The sequence below is a fragment of the Cydia amplana genome, chromosome 6, assembly GCF_948474715.1.
Source record: "Cydia amplana chromosome 6, ilCydAmpl1.1, whole genome shotgun sequence".
NCBI lineage: Eukaryota > Metazoa > Arthropoda > Insecta > Lepidoptera > Tortricidae > Cydia > Cydia amplana.
This window is the reverse complement of record NC_086074.1, coordinates 12,065,986-12,091,927: the sequence shown is the minus strand read 5'-3', so window position 1 is coordinate 12,091,927 and position 25,942 is coordinate 12,065,986. Positions and strand designations below refer to the sequence as shown.

Here is a 25,942-nt window from a genome sequence, read left to right as displayed (position 1 = left end):
GGGCAATTCCGTACGTAGTGTTGTATGTAATTACATGATTAAGTTATTAAAAGACAGTCGCGAAGAAATACATTTTAGCTCGATATGAGCACTGCCTATTTTTTTTTTCGAGATTTTTGTGGTGAAACGATACAGTGCTTAAATAGCTGATTTAAATTGACGGTATGATATTCGGAAATAAAAAAAAATACTTTAAACATATCTGTTACAAATAAGCTTCTTTTACTTCAACAAAATCTTTAAACCTTGTCAAAACACTCGATTAAATCACCTAAAATATAAAAGAAATGACATGCAGACAAATACATGTGTCAGATCAATGTCAACATTCTGTGCCTGGAGCTAAAAATAAATCAAAAGTAATTAACTAATTAGCTGTTATATATATAGCTTTCAGGTATGAAAAGAAATGTAAACAAACGAAACAGGCCGCGTAGCCAAAGTACCAATCGCTAACGCTCCGTAGCGATCGAAACGCAACTGTCCCTGTCGCACTAATATGGAAGAGTGATAGAGACACACAAAGCGTTTCGTTGTCGAAGCGATAGCGATTGTAACCTTGGCTAGGCCACCAGGTGTCTTCCTAGGTTTTTCTTTGTACTTATGGAATTACATCATTGGCTAAATGACATGTCACGTGGTTTTGACTTAAGAGAACTATTGGAACTAGGGAACTATAATTTACAAAAAGTTTTATTGTTAAGCTGTAATGAAATTATTAATACATTTTTGTCTCAGGGTACGTTATCTAAAATATCAATGGCGGCTTTTTAACGTAGCTTTATTAAGTCTCACGATGAGATACTTAAGTATGTATATAAACAATAGCATTAAAACATTAGAATCGAAACAATATACTTTGTAAAGGGTAACGACATGGTGGGAAGGAAACATGCGTATGATACAAGTGAATGGCACACACCAAAAAACGCGATGGCTTGTGATTGGCTGCATTTAAAAGAAAACTTACCTAGTTAGTTATCGCGATGATCTGCTCTGTTAATTTAAAAGTTGCATATGTCATGCTGATACAATTTCATTGAAACAATGTACCCGTTTAATCAAGTTGTTGAAACAATTGACTAGTTAAATAGTATTTTTGATTGCATTCAAAATCATTTAGATTTAGATTCATTTATTTCTCAATAAGTATTACATGTTTTTATTACAATCGAATATAAAGATGAATACATATCAAACTCGTCAAAATATCCACATGATTATTTAAATTATTTATAGAATTAGCAGATAATATAATATAATTGAACAGTACATGCCTTAAACATTATTAATTTTCAATTTACAGATATAATTACTTAAACAGTTAAAATTACATGTTTGCGGTGGTGTGTTGGTGGTGGAAGTATATACCTAATTAATGTCTCAAAAAATATTTTTGCTTTTATATTCCTTGTTACTTGTATAGATGTCTAAGAACAAACATAACACAGCGAGAGTAGAAGGAATGCATTCACAGCTGGAATGTTTACATAGCTGGTATGGCGTATTGTATGTCCTTTTTAGGGTTCCGTACCCAAAGGGTAAAAAACGGAACCCTATTACTAAGACTTCGCTGTCAGTCTGTCCGTCTGTCACCAGGCTGTATCTCATGAACCGCGATAGCTATACAGTTGAAAATTTCGCAAATGATATATCTGTGTTGCCGCTATAACAACAAATACTAAAAATAAAATAAAATAAATATTTAAGGGGGGCTCCCATATAACAAACACGATTTTTTTGCTCTATTTTTTGTTGATGGTGCGGAACCCTCCGTGCGCGAGTCCGACTCGCACTTGGCCGGTTATTTCTTATTCTTTACATTTGTGATCCCGGTAAAGGTATGTCCAGAACGCCCTAATTAAAAACAAATGATTTGTCTTCTTGAAGCCTTGTTGCTTGAAGCGTTATTAGAACAAATTGGATGCAAGTAGGTATCATGTGTCGCACTCATATATTATGAACCTTGATTGTTCTATTCTATACCTGGCCTAGTTTTGTGGACCGCAGTGCAGTAATTTAATACACCGTATAAGTTGGTTTTACTTGGTCAATTACTCGCAAAAACAGAACGAAAAAACACGGTCATTAACGTTATCACGTTTGATACTCTCCGTTTAGGCATTTACAGTGTGCGTTTTTTTCCCAGTTTATCGGTCAGTGCTAATATTGTTTGTAATGCATTTAGACAGCTGTGTAAGTGAATTTTTGATGGTTCAACTGTAATTTTGGATAAACAAATTCACGTTTAAATTGTCCAACATACACTAAGTGTAAGGCCTGAGTGGACACTCGAAGCGGAGCGTTCGGCGGGGCGTGCAGCGTGGCGTCGGGCTCACAAGTAATTTGAGCAGCGTGCACTAAGGCCGCTCCTATACGCTTGTATTTGTTTAAAATGCACGCCGCACGCCCCGCCCCGCTGCACGCCCAATTCGAGCGTCCACTCAGGCCTTACACTAAGAATGGTATTCACGATATATTTGTGGTGCAATATTTTAGTACAACGACGTTGCTGGCCACGTTAAATAAGGGTATTACCAAAGTAGGAAGGTGATTAAGGTTATCGACCTTTTTTTTAGCTCAAGAAAAAATGCTACATTCGATGTGCTCGCTTCGCTGAAGTATTGAGCTTATCACACGGTGTTGCTATACTATCATTGTTTGTCAACAGATTCTAACAAATGATACAGAGGAGGGCTCGACCCCGTCTGAGCAGGAAGCGGCTCAGGAGGCGGCGCTGCGCAAGCGCACAGGCGCGCTGGAGCGCGAGAACCGTGCGCTGCGCGACGAGGCCGCGCGGCTCGCCGCCGGCGCCGACCAGTGCGAGCTGGCCGAGCGGCAGCTGCTGCGGGACATCGCGCAACAACTTGGTGAGTACTAGGACCACACTCAGTATATCACTCAATAGGGTTGTTGACACATGTTGAATTTTATAACGAAATCTAGTTAATTAGATAGAAAATGAGCAATTTATCACAATTCATTGGAAACTTTAAAAAAATATGGGAATAATAAAAAAATACAAGACCTTAAAGTAAAAAAAAAATTACTTCCAAATGGGAAAAAAATAATGGTACCATTCGATTCCTTACATTTCATAAAAAAAAAATGTATAGCAACAATATACATAAACGCAATATTTCACCGACAAAATCGCAATTTCCTTATTTTCTATACATTGAAACGGCTTCTCACGATGTAGGTATTGCCATTTTCTTTGAAGCGATACGTCAGTAAAGTGCGGTTGCCAGACTTTGACCATCATTTGTGACTTTTGTATTGCTTTAAGACAATGGGTCCCATACAGACACTTGATTCTCAAAACAAACCTGATAGACTTATACCATTCTTAAAAAAATGTCAAATACCCTATTGAGCGACTTGAGACGGCGGCAGCGATAACCATAGGTTGGTGCGAGACAGCGATCGGAGCTTTCGTTCCCATATGGTTGTCGCTGCCGCTATCGCCAGTCGCCTTATGTCGTGGCCGAGCCGTATCACTCAATAGTTCGCGCGCGATCGACTCGCGACTACTCCAAGAGTAATTGAGGTGCAGTCTAGAGAGCTTGCGCCGGCGCTCTGGAGCGCGAAAACCTATCTTAGGACATTTCCGTGAACTTTTCATTGCTTGCAACGGGGAAGTGAATTGGCTAAGTACTGGTTAAGTGTCGAGCTCGATGTTGTAAACCTAAACCACAATTTTATTGTATAAACGAGTGTAAGAGTATGTACAATTTATGTCAAATGCTTTTATATTTGTAATAAAAAGGTCGTCTATGTTCTCAATCTCCTATCATTGGTATTGGTACATATAAGGTGATTAATTCTTGGAATAACTTCTCTTAATCTTAATACCTATGCGAATTTGTGATATCATTATTTTTCGGCGATAGCAATTTCTTATCTTGCCCTCAATATTTTTATGGCACTTGCATGGCTCCATTGTGTTTTAACAACTTAAATTTGTTTAAAGTATAGGTACTTAAAAGCTATCTAATGTCGATATGGTATCTTTACTGCTTCTGTTCTAAAATAGATGTACCAGTAATCCGTTGTATAAACATGATCAAGTGGTAAACCATCGTTTATTGCTAAAGTTTGTTTTCGCAGTCAGTTCAATCACCTTCCTACTTGTACATACATGCACTATTTGGGTCGTGTTTTATAAAGGCATCTATAATCTCAGTTTGCCTCTCTTTCTAACGATAGTATTAGTTAGAACGAGACAGAGAGACAGATAGCGATTACAGGTTACAGGCCTTTTGTAAAATGCGACCCTGCTGTAGAGTTTATACATCTGAATGTCAAGCTCATGTAATCAAAACACAGAAATACTGATTGTAATGTTTCTGTTATCAATTTTAATTTAAATACCAACTTTGGAGACTAGATTTTAGGGATAAGATATGTTCGTCATTTGTGTAATGTGTTTTCGTTGTCATAACGATAAAAGCCGGACTGCCTAGATATTTAAAAAAGAAATACTGATTTTACGTTTATTTCGTTCTTGAATAGGTAACTTATTAATAGAGTACTTAGCAATATTGTTTGAATTTGTATTCAAGATAAAAGTGAAGAAGACTGAAGAATATAGAAGATTATAGACTTGGTGGCACAAGGTGGCCTTGCAGCGTGTTTTCATTAAGGTTTGCACCCTGTCAGACCATACTTGTTCCAACTCGTTTCACTACATCACTTGGAAGAAAGAAACTCAAGAAACCAATGGAAAGAAAATCTTAGCTGTTGACCTTATTGATTTTATTATTATTTATGGTGCGTCTAGATAGATATCGAATGCGACTCTCCCGAGCCATTCGCAATTGAAAAATTACGCAATCAGTTGACGATCCTTACGCCAATGTTTTGAGAATTGCGCGCTAGCGATGCATTCGCAAGATCATTATAACCGTAACATTTTACTCTGATATTTATTACTCGTGGTTCACTGTTCGAGTTTACGACTCACTGTTTATTTCAATATTTATTATCGTTATAAATCAATCATTATATTTGTGCGTTTATATCAACAGCAAGTGCGAACTCGGAGGCTGGTGTGCTGGGCTCGGAGTTGTCGGAGGAGCGACAACGCGCTGCGGAGTTGCAGCAGCAGTATGACTCCGTCAATGCGAGGCTCGCTAATACCGAGAAAAATCTACAACAGGTATCGTATCAATGTTACTTGACGATATTTCGATACCCGATCGTTCACACTCGTACTAATTACGGCGAAAATTTTGTTGTAATTTGACCCATAATGCATAAGTATAAGGACTTAAAATCATTAAAATCATAATAAATATTCAAAATGGGACATGTGTGGTAGGGCACGTATTTTATTGTTATGTATTAAACAAATATCGTACGTACTAAACTATCCCAACCTTATCTTGAACTTACGTGTTGATATCGAAGTCATACAAAGGCTAAAATGAGTTTAAGAAATATTTATAAGGAAAGGCCTTGCGTAAAGCCTATTTAGCGATAAATGTATGGTTAAGGTTATTCGATTAGACGTCGTCTAGACATTGCGCAGTTCATTTCGGCCCCAGACAGTTTTTATTACCCATGAAGAAGAAGAGTTTATAACCTATGGTGGCGGCTATTAAAAACACGCCCATTAAAAGGATTAATATCTGTAGTAAAAAAGTCTCGTGCGCGTGTCCAAATGTTTCGTTTCTACTGGGTTTCTGTGACACATTATTAACTTTTCAAAACGTGACAAATATATATTTCAGATATGATTTCATCATAAGCTCCATTAGAGCGTTTCCCGATGTTATTTCACACTGATGTATTATAATACATACTAAAGAATAGATAACATAACAACCAAGCAGACACATCACTCCTATGCCACGGAAACTGCTATTATTATAGATTTATAATTAGTTTTATAATTGTTATAGTTAGTAATTGCTTTATTTATAGTTTGTATGTTAATTAGTTCGTGTTGAGCGCTCATATCACTTTTCTTACGCCGGTATCTTCTCGGCGCAGCGATATAGAGCCGGTGGTGGTTTTTTAAATTCGTAAGACCATTGAGCTCTAAATTGAATATTACAGATTTTCATTTTCATTAACAGCAAGCCTGAACGCAAGAAAAACTAATAGCAAGGGCCATAGACAGTCATAAGGTACTATGTAATAATTTGTGACATTGTTACTTTTGAGAGCGCCGTATCTGTTATAGAATTTTATAATCTGCGCTTTTTGTACACCTAATATACTGAAATCTGAGTATCCGGTTGTCTACTAACAAGGGTTATAAATGGGGACACGGGCCCGACAGTGAGTAATGATCGTTACGTCCACAGATAACTGCGGAGCACCAGCAGACGTTGCGGATATTAGAAATAACTAAAGATAACCAAAATGCATTGGCGGCGGAGTTGGCGGATACGAAGGTAAGTTCAACCATTCTCATTAAAATAATATACCTACATACATTCTCCAGAATAAAATAAAATAGACTGACAACCGTGTAATAGTTATTTTGCCAATAAGAAACCAAGGTTGGATTTTGCTTCGAGTGTAAATTGCTCGTTGCGCTTGTTACCTATAGAATATTTCGTTTGCTTTGAGGTGGTAGCACGGTCGCATTTTTGTCGCTTGTCACCATGCCTGTCACGTTCTAACAAATATGTAAGTGCGAAAGTGACGGGTATAGTGACAGGCGATAAAAATGGAACCATGCTGCGCCCGCTGGAGTCAAACTAACTTTGATCTCTCGTTGCGCATATAACATTTCACCTCAATGCCAACTGAAATCTTGGTAAATTTATGTTCTATAACGAGACAAATAAACACAAGAAATTTATATTTTCATCCAAGGGCAGTTTTACTGGTAGTCTGAAAATAGTCTTAAATAAAAATAATCTTGTAAAGTTTTAATTTTGTGTTGTAGGTAAACTACATGCCTAATTATCTTGCACTAATAACTACGTTAATAATTAATATGCGACATGATAAAACTCATTTGTTCGAGTACATCTATTTATTACTTATCTTTCGTACTCGAGCATCAAGTACTTTTTGATTGCAATTTCATGTACTGATACCAAAAGCAGCCATTTATTATTTGCCTAAATATTTTCAAATTTAGTTACTAATGATATTGTAAACAAGCCCATGGCGTCCTTATCTAATTTTGACATAACCTCGAGTTTGTCAGTGTCACCACATGAACTACGAAAAATACGTGACCGCTATTATGGCCAATGCCGGGGTAGGTTAACCCGATTTAGTTTTAATTAAAAGTTAAAATATACGGTAAAATAAAATGTATCATGTAATCTACGTGAGGCGCGTGTTTAGGTAGGGGAAGGGACCACCCTTCAGAATCTTCTAGTGTGTTTTACTGATGTAAATAAATATGTTATGATATGTGATAAATGCCACCAGCATATGGGGACATGCCTGCATTGTGCTATCGGCCTTTTTATTACCTCCGTTAAGTTCTATAAGCGTCTATAATTAACTAAAACCTTGTGCACTGTGTGAGCCTACCGCGGCGGCGTTGCGTTAATTGCTCATAATATTGAGTTACCCTAGGTGTGTCCTAGATAGCAGACAATGGCACTCAAGTCGGCTGTAAGTACGCAGCGCCGCAATCAGGGACTAGCGTTACATAGTCTCCATATTTACTTCACAAAAGCGAGTAGACTATAAAAAATATAGGGAAGAGAGTTAAAACTCATATTTTGAAAAGTTAAAACTCATAATTAGGTACATTTTAAAAAGGAGGCGAACTGATTATAACATTTCGGAAACATAACAGTGTGCTCATTAGGAAATTTGTCGTAGACAAAAGTATTATGTTTCATAAATCAATGCTGTTTTGATTCATCAGGACACTTCTATATTAGTTTAGCTTAGTTAACGTTATTAGTTTAGTTCTCTCTAAGTGAAATGGAAGACACCTACATAGGTGATATATTAAGAAGCTATTAAAAATTTCGTATTTTATATTGAATCTCGACATAAAAATCTGCTCGTTTTCATTGTTTGCACGTGAATAGTTATTATGATTGATTACGGCAATATGAAGTGACATACATTTTTCATTGTTAGGTTTTTATCTCATATACCACTTAGCTCCACATGAAAAGCTATTAAGTTTTACAATTGAAGTAACGATAGTAGTTATGCATTAGTTTATATTATTTTTATAGCTCATTGTAATTGTTCGGCCGGCCATTGCATTAAATCTTATTTGCATAGACATAACTCGACATGTTCAAAATTTCTGTAGATTAGTAGTAGCATATAATTAGTATAAAATGGTGATACGCTACTCCAAGGACTTTTCAGGGTGCGCTGTGATCGTAACATCACTTATAGTGGCTGCTATAAGTTACATGACATTATTCGTATACATAATACTTTAAATTTAATTACGTGTAACTTGTTCAGGAGCGGTACATGGAGGTGGCCGCTCACCTGGCCGAAGCTCAAGAGCAGCTCCGGCAGCTTCGCAAACGAACCGAGCCGACGCGCGGCCTCATGCCGAGCGTGGCGGCCGCGGCCGGCCTCCTCCCCGCCAGTCTACATCGAGAGATGCACTCCTCCATTTACTCTGAGCTCAGCATGGACTCCGGCATCGGCATCGGCAGCGACCCGCTGCAACAGTAAGTATTATGTAACAGTACATTACACTTATACCAACTAACACGGCAGCTGTAACGAACCGAGCCGACGCGCGGCCTCATGCCGAGCGTGGCGGCCGCGGCCGGCCTCCTCCCCGCCAGTCTACATCGAGAGATGCACTCCTCCATTTACTCTGAGCTCAGCATGGACTCCGGCATCGGCATTGGCAGCGACCCGCTGCAACAGTAAGTATTATGTAACAGTACATTACACTTATACCAACTAACACGGCAGCTGTAACGAACCGAGCCGACGCGCGGCCTCATGCCGAGCGTGGCGGCCGCGGCCGGCCTCCTCCCCGCCAGTCTACATCGAGAGATGCACTCCTCCATTTACTCTGAGCTCAGCATGGACTCTGGCATCGGCATTGGCAGCGACCCGCTGCAACAGTAAGTATTATGTAACAGTACATTACACTTATACCAACTAACACGGCAGCTGTAACGAACCGAGCCGACGCGCGGCCTCATGCCGAGCGTGGCGGCCGCGGCCGGCCTCCTCCCCGCCAGTCTACATCGAGAGATGCACTCCTCCATTTACTCTGAGCTCAGCATGGACTCCGGCATCGGCATTGGCAGCGACCCGCTGCAACAGTAAGTATTATGTAACAGTACATTACACTTATACCAACTAACACGGCAGCTGTAACGAACCGAGCCGACGCGCGGCCTCATGCCGAGCGTGGCAGCCGCGGCCGGCCTCCTCCCCGCCAGTCTACATCGAGAGATGCACTCCTCCATTTACTCTGAGCTCAGCATGGACTCCGGCATCGGCATTGGCAGCGACCCGCTGCAACAGTGAGTATTATGTAACAGTGCATTACACTTATACAAACTATTACGGCAGCTGTAACGAACCGAGTCGACGCGCGGCCTCATGCCGAGCGTGGCGGCCGCGGCCGGCCTCCTCCCCGCCAGTCTACATCGAGAGATGCACTCCTCCATTTACTCTGAGCTCAGCATGGACTCCGGCATCGGCATTGGCAGCGACCCGCTGCAACAGTGAGTATTATGTAACAGTGCATTACACTTATACAAACGATTACGGCAGCTGTAACGAACCGAGCCGACGCGCGGCCTCATGCCGAGCGTGGCGGCCGCGGCCGGCCTCCTCCCCGCCAGTCTACATCGAGAGATGCACTCCTCCATTTACTCTGAGCTCAGCATGGACTCCGGCATCGGCATTGGCAGCGACCCGCTGCAACAGTGAGTATTATGTAACAGTGCATTACACTTATACAAACGATTACGGCAGCTGTAACGAACCGAGCCGACGCGCGGCCTCATGCCGAGCGTGGCGGCCGCGGCCGGCCTCCTCCCCGCCAGTCTACATCGAGAGATGCACTCCTCCATTTACTCTGAGCTCAGCATGGACTCCGGCATCGGCATTGGCAGCGACCCGCTGCAACAGTAAGTATTATGTAACAGTACATTACACTTATACCAACTAACACGGCAGCTGTAACGAACCGAGCCGACGCGCGGCCTCATGCCGAGCGTGGCGGCCGCGGCCGGCCTCCTCCCCGCCAGTCTACATCGAGAGATGCACTCCTCCATTTACTCTGAGCTCAGCATGGACTCCGGCATCGGCATTGGCAGCGACCCGCTGCAACAGTAAGTATTATGTAACAGTACATTACACTTATACCAACTAACACGGCAGCTGTAACGAACCGAGCCGACGCGCGGCCTCATGCCGAGCGTGGCAGCCGCGGCCGGCCTCCTCCCCGCCAGTCTACATCGAGAGATGCACTCCTCCATTTACTCTGAGCTCAGCATGGACTCCGGCATCGGCATTGGCAGCGACCCGCTGCAACAGTGAGTATTATGTAACAGTGCATTACACTTATACAAACTATTACGGCAGCTGTAACGAACCGAGTCGACGCGCGGCCTCATGCCGAGCGTGGCGGCCGCGGCCGGCCTCCTCCCCGCCAGTCTACATCGAGAGATGCACTCCTCCATTTACTCTGAGCTCAGCATGGACTCCGGCATCGGTATCGGCAGCGCCCCGCTGCAACAGTGAGTATTATATAACAGTACCTTACACATATAAAAAGTACTACGGCAGCTGTAACGAACCGAGTCGATCCGAGGCCTCATGCCCAGCGTGGTGGCCGCGGCCGGCCAGTTTACATGTAAGTACAAATCATAACATAACCCTTGAGTCCTAGTTATAAATTTATAAATGAATTTTGATTCTCATTGCTAACCCGGTATCGAGCCAATATGGTTAATCTCATTGCACCTTAACTCTGGTACTATATCTTAGTTACTAAAATGACACCTCAATACTGGTTTCAGAATGTAAGAAAGTAAAGTGGACCAACAGAGAGAACCATAAAGCATTGTTTTTATAGAGGTTGCACCTAATAATATTTTACGTAACTAATTTCATTACTATGGCCTCCTAAATCAAATACGTCGTGAACCTAATTACACTGACAATTTACCAATTTCCTGGCGCGCTCTGCGGTTAACATCAATCTTTAGTAAAAAAACAAACAAACACAACCAGTCGATTTAGTTAATAACTTTGTAAACCAATGTGCCCGATTGTCAGGTATTTTGCCGCTTCACTAGTCTAAAGTTGGAGGTTTGTTTAACGGGCCTGCAGTTAATGCGCCCGAACAGTTCTGTTCACACACAACCAACAAACACACTGCATTTGTTTGCATTGCAAACATATATTTTAAATACGCGTATATTTCAGATCGAGCATGGCGAAAGTGTTCGAGACGGTGCAGTGCGCGTCACGGTGGTCCGGCGCGTCCGGTGTGTCCGGCGCGTCGATAGCCGGGTCCGACCAGCCGGACGCGCCGCTGCCGCGCTCGTCCTACCTCCTCCCCAAGCCCAAGCTGTCTAGCGACTCGTTCTTCGAAGACTCGGACACGGACTCGGATGAACTCTACCCGTAAGTACATATTTCACATGAGTATAGTATTGGTGGAGTGCCCATTGTGGAGTGAGCGTCCGAGGCGTTCTTGGTCGCAGCAACCAGATTTCTCGCTCTTCATGCATTATGTCAAGTAACTAGTTCTTTGAAGATTTATTTTGGACACGGGCTTTGATGATCTCTATGCAATAATTTCGATTAACCTGTCAAGTCCGCATGATGAGATTTATATGATTAACAATAAGATAGACAAGAAAAAAGACAACTACATTTTTTTTAACAAGCAATGAAACCCATCGCGGATGTCTGAAAAAGGACACGACAAGGTTAATAAAAAAAGAAAAACATCTGTGTAATAAATTTGTAGTATTCGTGCCAAATTTTCACGCTCCTGCCATTATATATGAGACAAGTAATGTCAACAGACAAATGAATTGCCGCAAAAATAATAATGTTTGCCAGTGAAATATAGGAAACAACTTATGTTTTTTAAAATATTTCGACGTATTGTATAACTGTGCTCATTCTGTTATTTGATTTGGCATCTGTTGCCAAATATATTATAACACGCAGTTGGCTCTAACGTTAAAAAGAGGAGGTGGTTAGTTTAGCAACAAATCATTGGTGTCAACGTAAAAATTGGCAAAAATTCCGAATGAAATCATGAGCCTCCTTTACTAATATAATTTTTTCGGCGGAAGTAGTTTTTACATCTATATATTTGAGCCAAAAGATTTGCGTACAAACAACTATTGAAAGAGACTGGGCACGTTTCATGATCTATTACGTACGGCAACAAAGCGCGGGTAATAATGGGCATTCTTTAACTTAATTCAGGTCGAGGTGGGCGAGTTTGCGCGTGTTTATTGTTAGGACTGACATAACTACACTGTTCACTTTGAGAACATTATCGGCCGATTCCGGCTTGTTGTAGTCACGATAACAAGTAAATTGAGTTGAGATTATGATTTTTACTGATATGACGATAACTGACTAGACAAAGCAAATCTCTTAAGATAAGCGTCGGGATTTCTATTGCGCATTCATTGTTATCCATCTAATATTAAAAGTACACTATATTGCTATAGTTCGAAAAAAATAACGGGGTTGTCAATAAAACTTACTGCTTTCACTCTGTAAAATGTCGCATACGTGCATCACTTGTGCGTGGTTTGAATAGGAAACTTAGACTTGACATTGACACTTCGCACCAATAACAACTGTTGCCACAGTTCAAGCGCGCTCCATATTGCTTATTGTATATGCGAGACATCTCACGGTATTCATAAACGTCTGCTAAGTTAATCAGCTGATGATCATCGTTTGTCCAGTCAGCAGCAGAAGTTGCTAAACGGGCAAGGTGTTCAAAATTACCTTGACGCGCTCTTATTCTCTTAACAATAAAGTCGCGTCAAGATCATTTTGAACACCTCACCCGCTTAGCAACTATTGCTGCTGACTGTCCCTCTCTATGGCATAACAACAGATAGGGACAAACGACGATCATTTACTGATTAAGTTAGCAGCCGTTTATCAATAACGCCATAAACATTTACCTGTAGGAGTACTGTGTCAAACATCAAACATCAACATTTATTCAGCAAATAGGCCACAAGGGCACTTTTACATGTCAACATGGAATTTATAATTACATACAGCAAAAAAAAACACATCTACAATTATAAAATACAACTTTCTAAGTCGCAAATATAAAATCAAACTAAAGTATTACATAGAGATGTATAAAGTCTCTAAATGTCGAATTACAAAAAAAAAACGCTATAACAATAGTATTGAAAAAAAGAACACAAAGATACAAAGACTATAATCTAAAATTATTTAGAGGTGTAAATGTCTCTAAGTGTTATCATAACTAAAATATTACAATATATAGTAGTTAATCAAATTATCCTTAGAGATGTATAGGGTCTCCAAGAGTCAAAATCCTAATTAAAACATTCATTAAGTAAGAAAATGATAATAATAATCTTTAATAGAAAAAAACCGACTTCTCTAACTACTAGCCTAACCCACTTAACGGTGCTTATACTTTATTTGGTAATATGTATACACTAGCTGTTGCCCGCGACTTCGTACGCGTGGATTTGTATATTGGTGGTTATATATTCTACATTAGCTTAGAACATTATGCAGCAAGAGATTGCGGTAGGACGGTTAATCATTTCTTAATTATTAATATTATACAACGCATGAGACTTTTCTTTCACAACCTACGAAGTTTCAAGCCCGTAACTGAATAAAATTGTCCTCGATGTAATCCCTCTAAACCCCCTTAGAAGATTTTCATTTCCTCTATTTAATAAAACCTACTACCTAACTACCTATTTACGAAGTTTCAAGTTCCTAGCTTTAAATAAAATTTGCACCCTAAGACGAACTTTCATCCCCTTTTTAACCCCCTTAGGGGTTGAATTTCCAAAAACGTTGCAATTACTTTTTTGTAATCGGCTATTATGCCTTTCTAAAAAGTTTCAAAGCATTTGTAATGGATTCAAACTTTCAACCCCTGTTTAACCCTGTTAGGGGATGAATTTTACAAAACGCTGAAATTACTTTTCCTGTATTTTAATAATATCCTGAAATACAAAGATTCAAGTCCCGCGTTCGAAAAAATGTTTGATATCCATACAAACTTTCAACCCCTTTTTCACCACTTTAGGGGATGAATATTCAAAAACGCTGAAATTAGTTTTCTTGTATTTTAATAACATATATTTTTACGAAGTTTCAAGTTCCTAGCTTAAAATAAAATTTGAGCTCCATACAAATTTTCAACCCCTTTTGAACCCTGTTAGGGGATGAATTTTACAAAACGCTGAAATAACTTTTCCTGTCTTCTAATAATATCCCCAAATACAAAGATTCAAGTCCCGCACTCTCAAAAATATTTGATATCCGTACAAATTTTCAATCCCATGTTTTACCACCTTGGGGGATGAATTTTTAAAAACGCTGAAATTTGTTTTCTTGTATCTTAATTTTGCAAAGTTTCAAGTTCCTAGTTCAAAATAAAATTTGCACCCTAAGACGAACTTTCATCCCCTTTTTAATCCCCTTAGGGGTTGAATTTCCAAAAACGTTGCAATTACTTTTTTGTAATCGGCTATTATGCCTTTCTAAGAAGTTTCAAAGCATTTGTAATGGATTCAAACTTTCAACCCCTGTTTAACCCTGTTAGGGGATGAATTTTACAAAACGCTGAAATTACTTTTCCTGTATTTTAATAATATCCCCAAATACAAAGATTCAAGTCCTGCGTTCGAAAAAATGTTTGATATCCTTACAAACTTTCAACCCCTTTTTCACCACTTTAGGGGATGAATATTCAAAAACGCTGAAATTAGTTTTCTTGTATTTCAATAACATATATTTTTACGAAGTTTAAAGTTCCTAGCTTAAAATAAAATTTGAACTCCATACAAACTTTCAACCCCTTTTTAACCCTGTTAGGGGATTAATTTTACAAAACACTGAAATAACTTGTCCTGTCTTCTAATAATATCATCAAATACAAAGATTCTAGTCCCGCACTCTCAAAAATATTTGATATCCGTACAAATTTTCAACCCCATGTTTTACCACCTTGGGGGATAAATTTTTAAAAACGCTGAAATTTGTTTTCTTGTATCTTAATTTAATACCTTTTATTTGATATCCGTACAAATTTTCAATCCCATGTTTTACCACCTTGGGGGATGAATTTTTAAAAACGCTGAAATTTGTTTTCTTGTATCTTAATTTTGCAAAGTTTCAAGTTCCTAGTTCAAAATAAAATTTGCACCCTAAGACGAACTTTCATCCCCTTTTTAATCCCCTTAGGGGTTGAATTTCCAAAAACGTTGCAATTACTTTTTTGTAATCGGCTATTATGCCTTTCTAAGAAGTTTCAAAGCATTTGTAATGGATTCAAACTTTCAACCCCTGTTTAACCCTGTTAGGGGATGAATTTTACAAAACGCTGAAATTACTTTTCCTGTATTTTAATAATATCCCCAAATACAAAGATTCAAGTCCTGCGTTCGAAAAAATGTTTGATATCCTTACAAACTTTCAACCCCTTTTTCATCACTTTAGGGGATGAATATTCAAAAACGCTGAAATTAGTTTTCTTGTATTTCAATAACATATATTTTTACGAAGTTTAAAGTTCCTAGCTTAAAATAAAATTTGAACTCCATACAAACTTTCAACCCCTTTTTAACCCTGTTAGGGGATTAATTTTACAAAACACTGAAATAACTTGTCCTGTCTTCTAATAATATCATCAAATACAAAGATTCTAGTCCCGCACTCTCAAAAATATTTGATATCCGTACAAATTTTCAACCCCATGTTTTACCACCTTGGGGGATACATTTTTAAAAACGCTGAAATTTGTTTTCTTGTATCTTAATTTAATACCTTTTTGCAAAGTTTCAAGTTCCTAGCTTCAAATAAAATTTGCACCCTATGACGAACTTTCATCCCCTTTTTAACCCCCTTAGGGGTTGAATTTCCAAAAACGTTGCAATTACTTTTTTTTGTAATCGGCTATTATGCCTTTCTAAGAAGTTTCAAAGCATTTGTAATGGATTCAAACTTTCAACCCCTGTTTAACCCTGTTAGGGGATGAATTTTACAAAACGCTGAAATTACTTTTCCTGTGTTTTAATAATATCCCCAAATACAAAGATTCAAGTCCCGCACTCTCAAAAATATTTGATCTCCGTACAAATTTTCAACCCCTTTTTTACCACCTTGGGGGATGAATTTTTAAAAACGCTGAAATTAGTTTTCTTGTTCTTTAATTTAATACCTTTTTACGAAGTTTCAAGGTCCTAGCTTAAAATAAAATTTGCACCCCAGGACAAAGTTTCATCCCCTTTTTTACCCCCTTAGGGGTTGAATTACCTAAAACGTCGCAATTACTTTTTTTGTCATCGGCTATTATGCCTTTCTAAGAAGTTTCAAAGCATTTGTAATGGATTCAAACTTTCAACCCCTTTTTAACCCTGTTAGGGGATGAATTTCCAAAAACGCTGAAATTACTTTTCCCGTCTTATAATAATATCCCCATATACAAAGTTGCAAGTCCAACACTCACAAAAATATTCGATCTCCATACAAACTTTCAACCCCTTTTTCACCACCTTGGGGGATGAATTTTCGAAAACGCAGAAATTAGTTTTCTTGTTTTTTAATATAGTACATTTTTACAAAGTTTCAAATTCCTAGCTTAAAATAAAACTTGCACCCCATACAACCTTTCATCCCCTTTTTAACCCCCTTAGGGGTTGAATTTTTCAAAATCGCTTCTTATCTCTTGTACATTTTATAAATTCAACCTAGTGTGCAAATTTCAACTTTCTAGCTTTTGTAGTTTCGGCTCTGCGTTGATGAATCAGTCAGTCAGTCAGTCAGTCAGTCAGTCAGTCAGGACACTTGCATTTATATATATAGATTTTATGGTAATCATAGTGGTTGATTTAGTTTAGGTATCATAGTGGTTTTCCGGGTCAAGGTCCGGGTCTGGGTCCGAGTCCGAGTACGGGTCCGAGTCCGGAGTCCGGGGCCCAATCCAAGTCAAAATCGAAATTGAAAATCACAAAACGTGTACTATGCGTCGTTGAGGAGTTCTGTTCTGATCATCATCAGCAGTTCCACTTCATCAAATGCCACAGTTTTTAATGTAAATGCTTGATTTTCTGATGAAAATACAAAAATCTCTATACGCATGCCTTTAAGATTGGAGGAGTTCCCTCGATTCCTCGTGGATCCCATCATCAGAACTCGAGCTTGACAAAATTGTGGCTTAAAAACTTAACTTGCTTAACAAACATAACGAAGAGGACAAATCGCCAAACGTGAACTATGCGTCGTTGAAGAGTTCTGTTCTGATCATCATCAGCAGTTCTACTTCATCAAATGTCACTTTTTTTTATGTATATGCTTGATTTGTTGATGAAAATACAAAAATCTCTATACGCATGCCTTTAAGATTTGAGGAGTTCCCTCGATTCCTCATGGATCCCATCATCAGCACTCGAGCTTGACAAAAATGTAGCTTAAAAACTTAACTTGCTTAACAAACATAACGAAGAGGACAAATCGTCAGACGTGTGCTATGCATCGTTGAAGAGTTCCGTTCTGATCATCATCAGCAGTTCCACTTCAACAAATGTCACTTTTTTGAATGTATATGCTTGATTTGTTGATAAAAATACAAAAATCACTATATGTGTGCCTTTAAGATTTGAGGAGTTCCCTCGATTCCTCATGGATTCCATCATCAGAACTGGGTTTTGACAAAAACGGGACCAATCTGTATGCATATACATACAATCAAAAAAATAATTTTCAAAATCGGTCCAGTAATGACGGAGATATGGAGTAACAAACATAAAAAAAAAAAACATACAACCGAATTGATAACCTCCTCCTTTTAGATTTGGAAGTCGGTTAAAAATAAAATAGCATACGAGAACCGAATGAGGTGTGTCTGTGTCCATGAAATTATCCTCAAAAATAAAGTTACTAAATATAATAGCTCGTGTTAGCTTAAATAGACCAGTCTCCACAAACAGCACCCGTTCACGAGTATGACGCGTATCTCAGCCATCGCCTCTCTCAACCTTCATTCGGGAAATAGTTGAATTATGATGATGTGTTTCAGTGGCGGCACCGGTGAAGGCGTGCCCGGAGCGCCGGGCGCGGCGGAGCTGGCGGCGGCGCTGCGGCGGCTCACACCGCAGGAGATCAACTCGCGACGAGCCTCCTTGGCCGCCTCGCACATACTTAGGCATCGGCGTAGTACAGGTATGTTGTAGCTTACGCCATTATTAACGATGATCCGATATAAATACAATGCCGCGCGACGCTGTGCGGCGTAATCGCCATCGACAATAAGGTCCCTTTTCATAGAAAATGCCCCTTTTTTTCGTACAGTATTAGCTTGAACCCCGCAGATAACGTATTTCAAGATATCTGCTGACAGGTTGTCTAGTAGCTTAGTTGTCTTCTGCATACATAGTTTTGCCTGCATTCTCTATTTAGCATTTATTATCAATTTATCATGAAATCTTGCTCTTGTGCCTTCGAACTAGATACTCATGAACAAATTTAGAGGAACGCAAAAAAATAAGTTCAATTACTAATTTTGAAATAACTTTAGGTTTTTCTGTTGAAAGTTGCACTAACCGGTACGGGACCAATATTTCGTCGATTTTTTCAGTCGACAGACGCCACTACTTGACATGAATAGTATTTAACGTTTTTCCATCTAATCATCATACATCAATATTTGATTGTTTACATGTATTATGTACATATTGTATTCGCAGAACGTGACTTGAGCGAAGAAAGCGCAGTATGGGGTGCAGGCGCGGCGGGTGGGTTAGCCCGTTTCCGCGCTCCGCACAAGCTGCAGATCGTCAAACCCATGGAGGGGTCGCTCACGCTGCACACGTGGGCGCAGCTCGCCAAGCCGACCATGTCAGGTAAACCCACAATCATTTACTTTGACGGTATAACTTGAGCGAAGAAAGCGCAGTATGGGGTGCAGGGGCGGCGGGTGGCTTAGCCCGTTTCCGCGTTCAGCACAAGCTGCAGATCGTCAAGCCCGTGGAGGGCTCACGCTGCACACGTGGGCGCAGCTCGCCAAGCCGACTATGTCAGGTAAACCACCAATCATTTACTTTGACTTTATAACTTGAGCGAAGAAAGCGCAGTATGGGGTGCAGGGGCGGCGGGTGGCTTAGCCCGTTTCCGCGTTCAGCACAAGCTGCAGATCGTCAAGCCCATGGAGGGCTCACGCTGCACACGTGGGCGCAGCTCGCCAAGCCGACCATGTCAGGTAAACCACCAATCATTTACTTTGACGGTATAACTTGAGCGAAGAAAGCGCAGTATGGGGTGCAGGCGCGGCGGGTGGCTTAGCCCGTTTTCGCGCTTCGCACAAGCTGCAGATCGTCAAACCGATGGAGGGGTCGCTCACGCTGCACACGTGGGCGCAGCTCGCCAAGCCGACCATGTCAGGTAAACCACCAATCATTTACTTTGACGGTATAACTTGAGCGAAGAAAGCGCAGTATGGGGTGCAGGCGCGGCGGGTGGCTTAGCCCGTTTTCGCGCTCCGCACAAGCTGCAGATCGTCAAACCGATGGAGGGGTCGCTCACGCTGCACACGTGGGCGCAGCTCGCCAAGCCGACCATGTCAGGTAAACCCCCAATCATTTACTTTGACGGTATAACTTGAGCGAAGAAAGCGCAGGATGGGGTGCAGAATAACTAATATTTGTTGCCCCGTGTACACCTAGATATCTAATTGAGGGAAATGTATAGAATAATTTTCTTTTCACGATTTCGAGGGTTAGTCCCATACTAAAAGTACATATGTATCCTTTGCTTTTTCGCCAGTGTGTCCGTTTGAATCCCATCTCCATCAGCTTAGGGCCACTTGCACCATTCATTAACCCGGGGTTAACCGGTTAAACGTGGAGTTACCATGGTTACTAGTACAATTTGACACTGGGTTAACAGTTTAAGCGGTAACCCCGGGTTATTGAATGGTGCAAGTGGGCCTTAGTAGGCTAACTTGTTTAAGGCTTCGTCACACAGGCGCGTTATCCGGGCGCGGTGTGAGCGGGGCGTGAGCGTTTTATATGTAAAAGCGGCGCGTCCCGCCACAAAACAGATACAGTACAGAAATCAATCTACATACAAAGTGCGCTCGAGCAACGCACACATAGACACTGCTCACGGACACGATATCTCGGACCGGTTGGGACCAGTCCGAGCGCGAGTGCCATCCGCTTGAGGCACGCGTCTGTGAACTTTTTTGTGCAATAATAGAGAAACAAAAATAAAGTTATTATAACTGTTCAGTGGACGGTTGTTTAAATTAAACATTAAACGGTGAATTGTCGTTTTTTAAGCTATCAGTGGTTTACGAGAGGTAAGTTGGTATCTGCTTGTATTTCGATGGTTCGTTTTAACGTTAAACAGACAGGTAGGTAGGTAAGCACCCCGCCCCGGCCACTACTAGATACGAGTGCCACTACCACGATAGTTTTTTGTGCATAAGTCATAGTTGACAACCCTAGAGCGACCGCCGAGCGTAGGTATGAAAAGTGAAGTACATACATGTGATTGACTTCTGTACTGTATCTGTTTTGTGGTCCCGCTCACGCCCCGCTTTACACTTGCTCCCTCGTTGATGTGTCGTTACACTTAATTTTTTTTACAGGGTTACTAGAAGAGCAGGAGGGTGTCGGAGTCCGCGGCTCCCGCTCGGCGCAAGCCCTAGGGCTGCGGCTGTACCGGCTGTCTGACGTGGAGGAGGATGACGACATGCCGCGCCTGCCGCACTCCAGCCATATCTATACCTTTACTAACAGGTAACCTGACTTACGGATACTCAATGATATTATACAGGGTGCTTCCTGTAACAGGAGCAATAAATTAAACTAAAGGCTGTACTCCTCAAACTGACCAACATTTGTTCAGCAACTTTTAAAAATTATGAATCCTTTAGACTTCCTCTTTTTCATACAAAATAAATATTGCCTTCAATGTACGCTGACATCAGTATGTTTGACGTTGCTTGTCACGCTTAAGACATGATAAAATTTGCAATACATTGCGTCTTAGAATAAACTTTAAAGTGTAATAAAAATCAAAACATGAGTTATTTTCAAAAGTTGCTGAACAAATGTTGGTCAGTTTGAGGAGTACAGCCTACAGTTTAATTTATTGCTCCTGTTACAGGAAGTACCCTAGATATGTTATACTCATACTTGAGGAGCACAAAAAATACTTCCATATTTATTTATGTGCCTACGAAGAAATCTGTTATATTTGATTAATTTTCTCATTCCATACGTCTTTGTCACACTTGTTGTTAAAAATAAGGTCGTCTCTTTCTCTTTTGGTGAGCTCGTTAGCACGTGCACATTTCTCGCTTGTCCAGCCGCTACTAAAGGCAATTTGTCCAATTTGTCACAAGGTAAGCGCTTCAATTTTGGAACGCCTATAACCTATCTTGAGTTATAAATCATTGCGGATACTCTCATCTTTTACACCGGGGTAGTTTACAGCTCGGTACATACAATCCACACTTTTGATGATACAAAGGGCTACGCTTTAGTGAAGCTTCCATACTGTCTGATGGTTAGGGAATTTCATATTGACCTTAGGGTTTTCCTTTAGATATTCGGCTTTCAAAGAACAAAGTGAGAGTTATAAAAATTGTGTCAAAAACAAAAACTATGGAACTTTGATGCTACATTTCCTGATTGAAATTTCTACATCAATTGCCTAAGTATACTTAGTAGGTATAAGCGATTACCTATTACAAACGTGATTAGTTTTTTTATGCAGCCATAAAAATCTAGGAAGCGTTACTTAGTAGCTACCGGTAGCGACATCTAGCGAAGGAAATCAATATTTTGAATCAATTTTATACTCATTGTTTATACTAACTAAAAATATCACCCGAGAAAGTTTTTATGGCGATCTCATTACCTTCTGCAGTGTATACGCGGCTTTAGTCCCAGATAACTAATTAAAATTATCTGCAGTTCATACGCGAATTCAATTCCCAGTCATACCTCTAATTAGACAGTAGATTTCTTTAAGTTCTTTCCTGTGTGAGTTATAATAAAAATTCCCCTTTTTTCCAGCACGGTGATGCACCCGAACGACGGCAGCCTAGTGAGTAGCACGCGCGGCAGCAGCGTGAGCTCGGGCATGAGCAGCCTGAGCTCGTCCGTGCTGGGCAGCGCGTGGAGCTCGCGCCTCACGTCGCGCCGCTCGTCGGCCGCCGTGTCGCCGGTGCTGTCGCGGCGCGAGTCCTTCTGCGAGCGTGTTGTCGAGCGACATTTTACGCCTACGGCCACGCCTGCTAACAGCCCGCTGCTCGGCTCGCCGGACTCCTCGCCGCCTGCTACGCCGAGGCCCGGTCAGTATTCTAACACGCAGCCTGAGCTTCCGTATTCTCAGCGCGTGGAGCTCGCGCCTCACGTCGCGCCGCTCGTCGGCCGCCGTGTCGCCGGTGCTGTCGCGGCGCGAGTCCTTCTGCGAGCGTGTCGTCGAGCGACATTTTACGCCCACGGCCACGCCTGCTAATAGCCCGCTGCTCGGCTCGCCGGACTCCTCGCCGCCTGCTACGCCGAGGCCCGGTCAGTATTCTAACACGTTCCGTATTCTCAGTGCGTGGAGCTCGCGCTTCACGTCGTGGCCGATAGGACTTCTACTGCGTGCGCGAGCGGCACTTCCCGCCCACCGCCACACTCGCTAATATACCCCTGCTCCGCCAAGGCCCGGTTAGGGGCGCCATCGCACCCAGGAGCTAATGAATATTTGTCGATTCCAAAGCTAGCGTAACCCGACTGTAATGTTAGTACGTATACGTACCTATGTCACTAATGCAATGATTTTATTCCTATTCAAGCTCAAATCGAAGCGATTATTTTAGTAAATAAAAGATATCAGAATGCAAACATACGTTTTCAATTTTTGTCTAGACTGCATCTAGACAGACGTGTTAATGATGTACAATTAACTGAACACGATGTTTGATTTTCCCAGGCGACGCTCCCCCCTCGCTGCACGCGCTGATCGCGTCGGGCACGTCGATCCTGCGGCGGCGCTACCTGGCGTCGCCGGCCGCCGACGGGTCGCCCGCGCCGCTCGCGCTGCAGACCCCCGGCTCGCTGTACACGGGGCTGGTGCACCGCAGCCCCATGGAGCAGCTCACCTGCCTCAAGCGCACGCTGCGCTCGCCCGCCGCGCCCGAGCGGCAGGAGTCCGTGCTGGGCGTGCCCGCGCACCCCGGCGAGGGCGCGCTCGACGTGCCCGGCGCGGCCGCGCCGTCCGGCCGCAGACCCCGCGTCCGCGCGCCCCGCCCGCGCACGGACCTGGGCACGGTGGGCGCGCCGCCCGCGTCCGCGCCGCCGCCGCTCGAGAGGACCTCCTCCCCGCTCGGCACGCTCAGCGCGCTCCTGTTCGGGCGGAAAGGCGGCCTCCTATAATCCTCCGGGGGCCTGCGGGAAACGGTTGACGATCGTCCCGCGTCATCTAATTTAATTGTCAGATTGTTTCTACGAAATCTTACCTCCGGACGATTATGATAGGGTTGTCTGTGCTTTTATTTGATATCGTTCCTTTGCGACCGTGCTCTTTTTTTAACCGATTTAATCTGAATCATTTGTGAACGTGATGTTCGCCTTTATAGATAATATTTTACGTTTTGATATCCTATTGTGTTATTTGTGTATAGTCGTTTTACCTTTGACGTGTATTTTTTGTAGCGAATTATTTAACTGTAGTGAGCGGCCTTGTGCATTTATAAAATGTTTTTTTTTTGGGTTTGAACTTGAGATCTTTTTTTTTGTAGTCTGAATTGAGTTTGATTAGCGGCATTTTTCTGTCTCTCTTCCTCTCTCTATAAAACATTCCCATAAAAGAGCTCAAGTGTTTATTACGCTTTGTGTTAAAAAGAGAGATTTGTCATGAGGACCAGGCGTGCACTTAATTAATTTCGTTGACAAAAGAACGAATAATAAGTGTACACAGTTGAAGGATAATATAGAGCAGCTATTTAGACAGCTGAACTAGATAGGGCTGGATTTAATGGCGACTTGACTGTCAAACATATGGAAATATAAAACAGCCGTGCAACGCCAACTAGTTTAGCCATGTTAATGACCTACATGATAATATCTTCAACTGCATACGTCTTTGTAGTTCTTTTGTCAATTATGTGTAGATGATTGTATACCAAAATAATTATAATTAAGCGTGAAATTAAATGAAACAATTAAATTATATTTGGGGAGTTAACGGATAATTCGATTCATTGTAGTTCTTTCATTGTTAACTAGACCCCGCCACGAACAGTGTATTATTTTATTTTGGTTGTGTTATTTATTGATTAGTAATCTGAGACTTAACTCTAGAATTTACGTAGACGCTTTGTCAAGAAGTAGTTATTGAAGTGGTCGTATTACGATAAGAAGTATCGCGCTTATCATTATAGTTTCTGTAATTGATAATTTTGATAAATCATAGTGTATCATTGTAAATATGTAATCAAACTTCCATTTAAGTAGGAGAGTACAAATTTATTTATGTTTTGTAATGTGTATCATAGAATCAGTCATACTTTGAGGCTCATTATAGCAATGGCCACCCATTTGTACCTTTTAGAGTTTCACTGCAGATCCTTTGGTTGATTGTAAATATATGTATGTTTAATTTATTTTCTCAGTGATGACGAGCTGACGGCCACGTCAATTCATTTAGTTGCTTTAATTAAAGTTAATTAGTGGGTAAAAATTTGTTACTACTAACTTAGGGTCTGAGTAAGATAATGGTGCATGCCATAGTGTAAGTAGTATCGAATTCATAATAGTGGAGGTGAATCGGCAAACAAGAGTGAATGTAAATCAGTTACAGAACTTAAATAGCTGTCTTCATTTGCCGTCGTTTAGTTAAATGAATAATCAGTGATTAACTTTAGGTTCTGAAATTGGTGCTATATAGTTTTTAATTTTATTGTTGATTTGTTTATTTTCAAATCAATGTGATTAGGTGTCGTAAATTTACAGAATTATTAATAATTTCTAACCAGATTGGTATTGTGTTGTTTTCTGTAGCGCGTCTATTGATTTTTGATTTGGCGTCGTGTCAGTATGTGTACTTGAACCATCTGTGAAGTAGTCAGGTGAGGCTGTGAGGCGAGCGAGTGCGAGACGGTTCCGATCGATTCCCGAGTGAGAGAGTACCCGAGCCTTAGGCACAAATAAACTAGAATAAGAGCAATTTGTTGAGATTTGACATCTAAAATTATAATTATTGTATTATAATTACAGGAATATAATTTATTCGAAGATAACTTATGCAGTTTTACTACCCCTGTTCATGCACACTATCACTACATAGTATAAAACAAAGTCGCTAGCCGCTGTCTGTCCCTATGTATGCTTAGATCTTTAAAACTACGCAACGGATTTTGATGCGGTTTTTTAAATAGTGATTCAAGGGGAAGGTTTATGTATAATTTGTTAACCCGTGCGAAGCCGGGGGGGTCGCTAGTAATGGTCTATAGACATCCAACTGTCTCAAATTCCAGGCGTATTCCGATTTTTAATAATTAGATCTGGATCAGTTATGTATTTGATCTAATTATTATAATCCGAATACGCCTGCTAGTCACTGCGGGTTGCTGCGGGGTACACCACACCAAACGTAGTGATTATATTCTCTTTGCACCACACCTGAATGAAAACCAACTGGCGCTTTGGCGATAGCAAAGGGAATTTAAAATAGAGGCGGATTGTCTAAAGTAAATTATGTAACCATAGTAAATTTACTGCCATCTTCCGACAGAAGATTAAAAATG

The 25,942-nt window shown here is 41.0% G+C and overlaps 1 protein-coding gene across 13 annotated transcripts in view; it reads left to right on the top strand.

Moving 5' to 3' along the window:
- The window catches only part of LOC134648932 (trafficking kinesin-binding protein milt), a 58,857-nt gene extending 35,287 nt beyond the window's left edge, over window positions 1-23,570 (top strand). For all 13 annotated transcript variants that reach the window (XM_063503572.1, XM_063503560.1, XM_063503559.1 and 10 more), the window contains 10 exons: window positions 2,672-2,870; window positions 5,031-5,161; window positions 6,315-6,404; window positions 8,413-8,627; window positions 11,359-11,559; window positions 18,215-18,357; window positions 18,882-19,037; window positions 20,786-20,936; window positions 22,221-22,498; window positions 23,128-23,570. In XM_063503572.1, coding sequence (XP_063359642.1) covers window positions 2,672-2,870; window positions 5,031-5,161; window positions 6,315-6,404; window positions 8,413-8,627; window positions 11,359-11,559; window positions 18,215-18,357; window positions 18,882-19,037; window positions 20,786-20,936; window positions 22,221-22,498; window positions 23,128-23,570 — 2,007 coding nt within the window. The remainder of the gene's footprint in view (window positions 1-2,671; window positions 2,871-5,030; window positions 5,162-6,314; window positions 6,405-8,412; window positions 8,628-11,358; window positions 11,560-18,214; window positions 18,358-18,881; window positions 19,038-20,785; window positions 20,937-22,220; window positions 22,499-23,127) is intronic.
- Window positions 23,571-25,942: the final 2,372 nt, after the last annotated feature.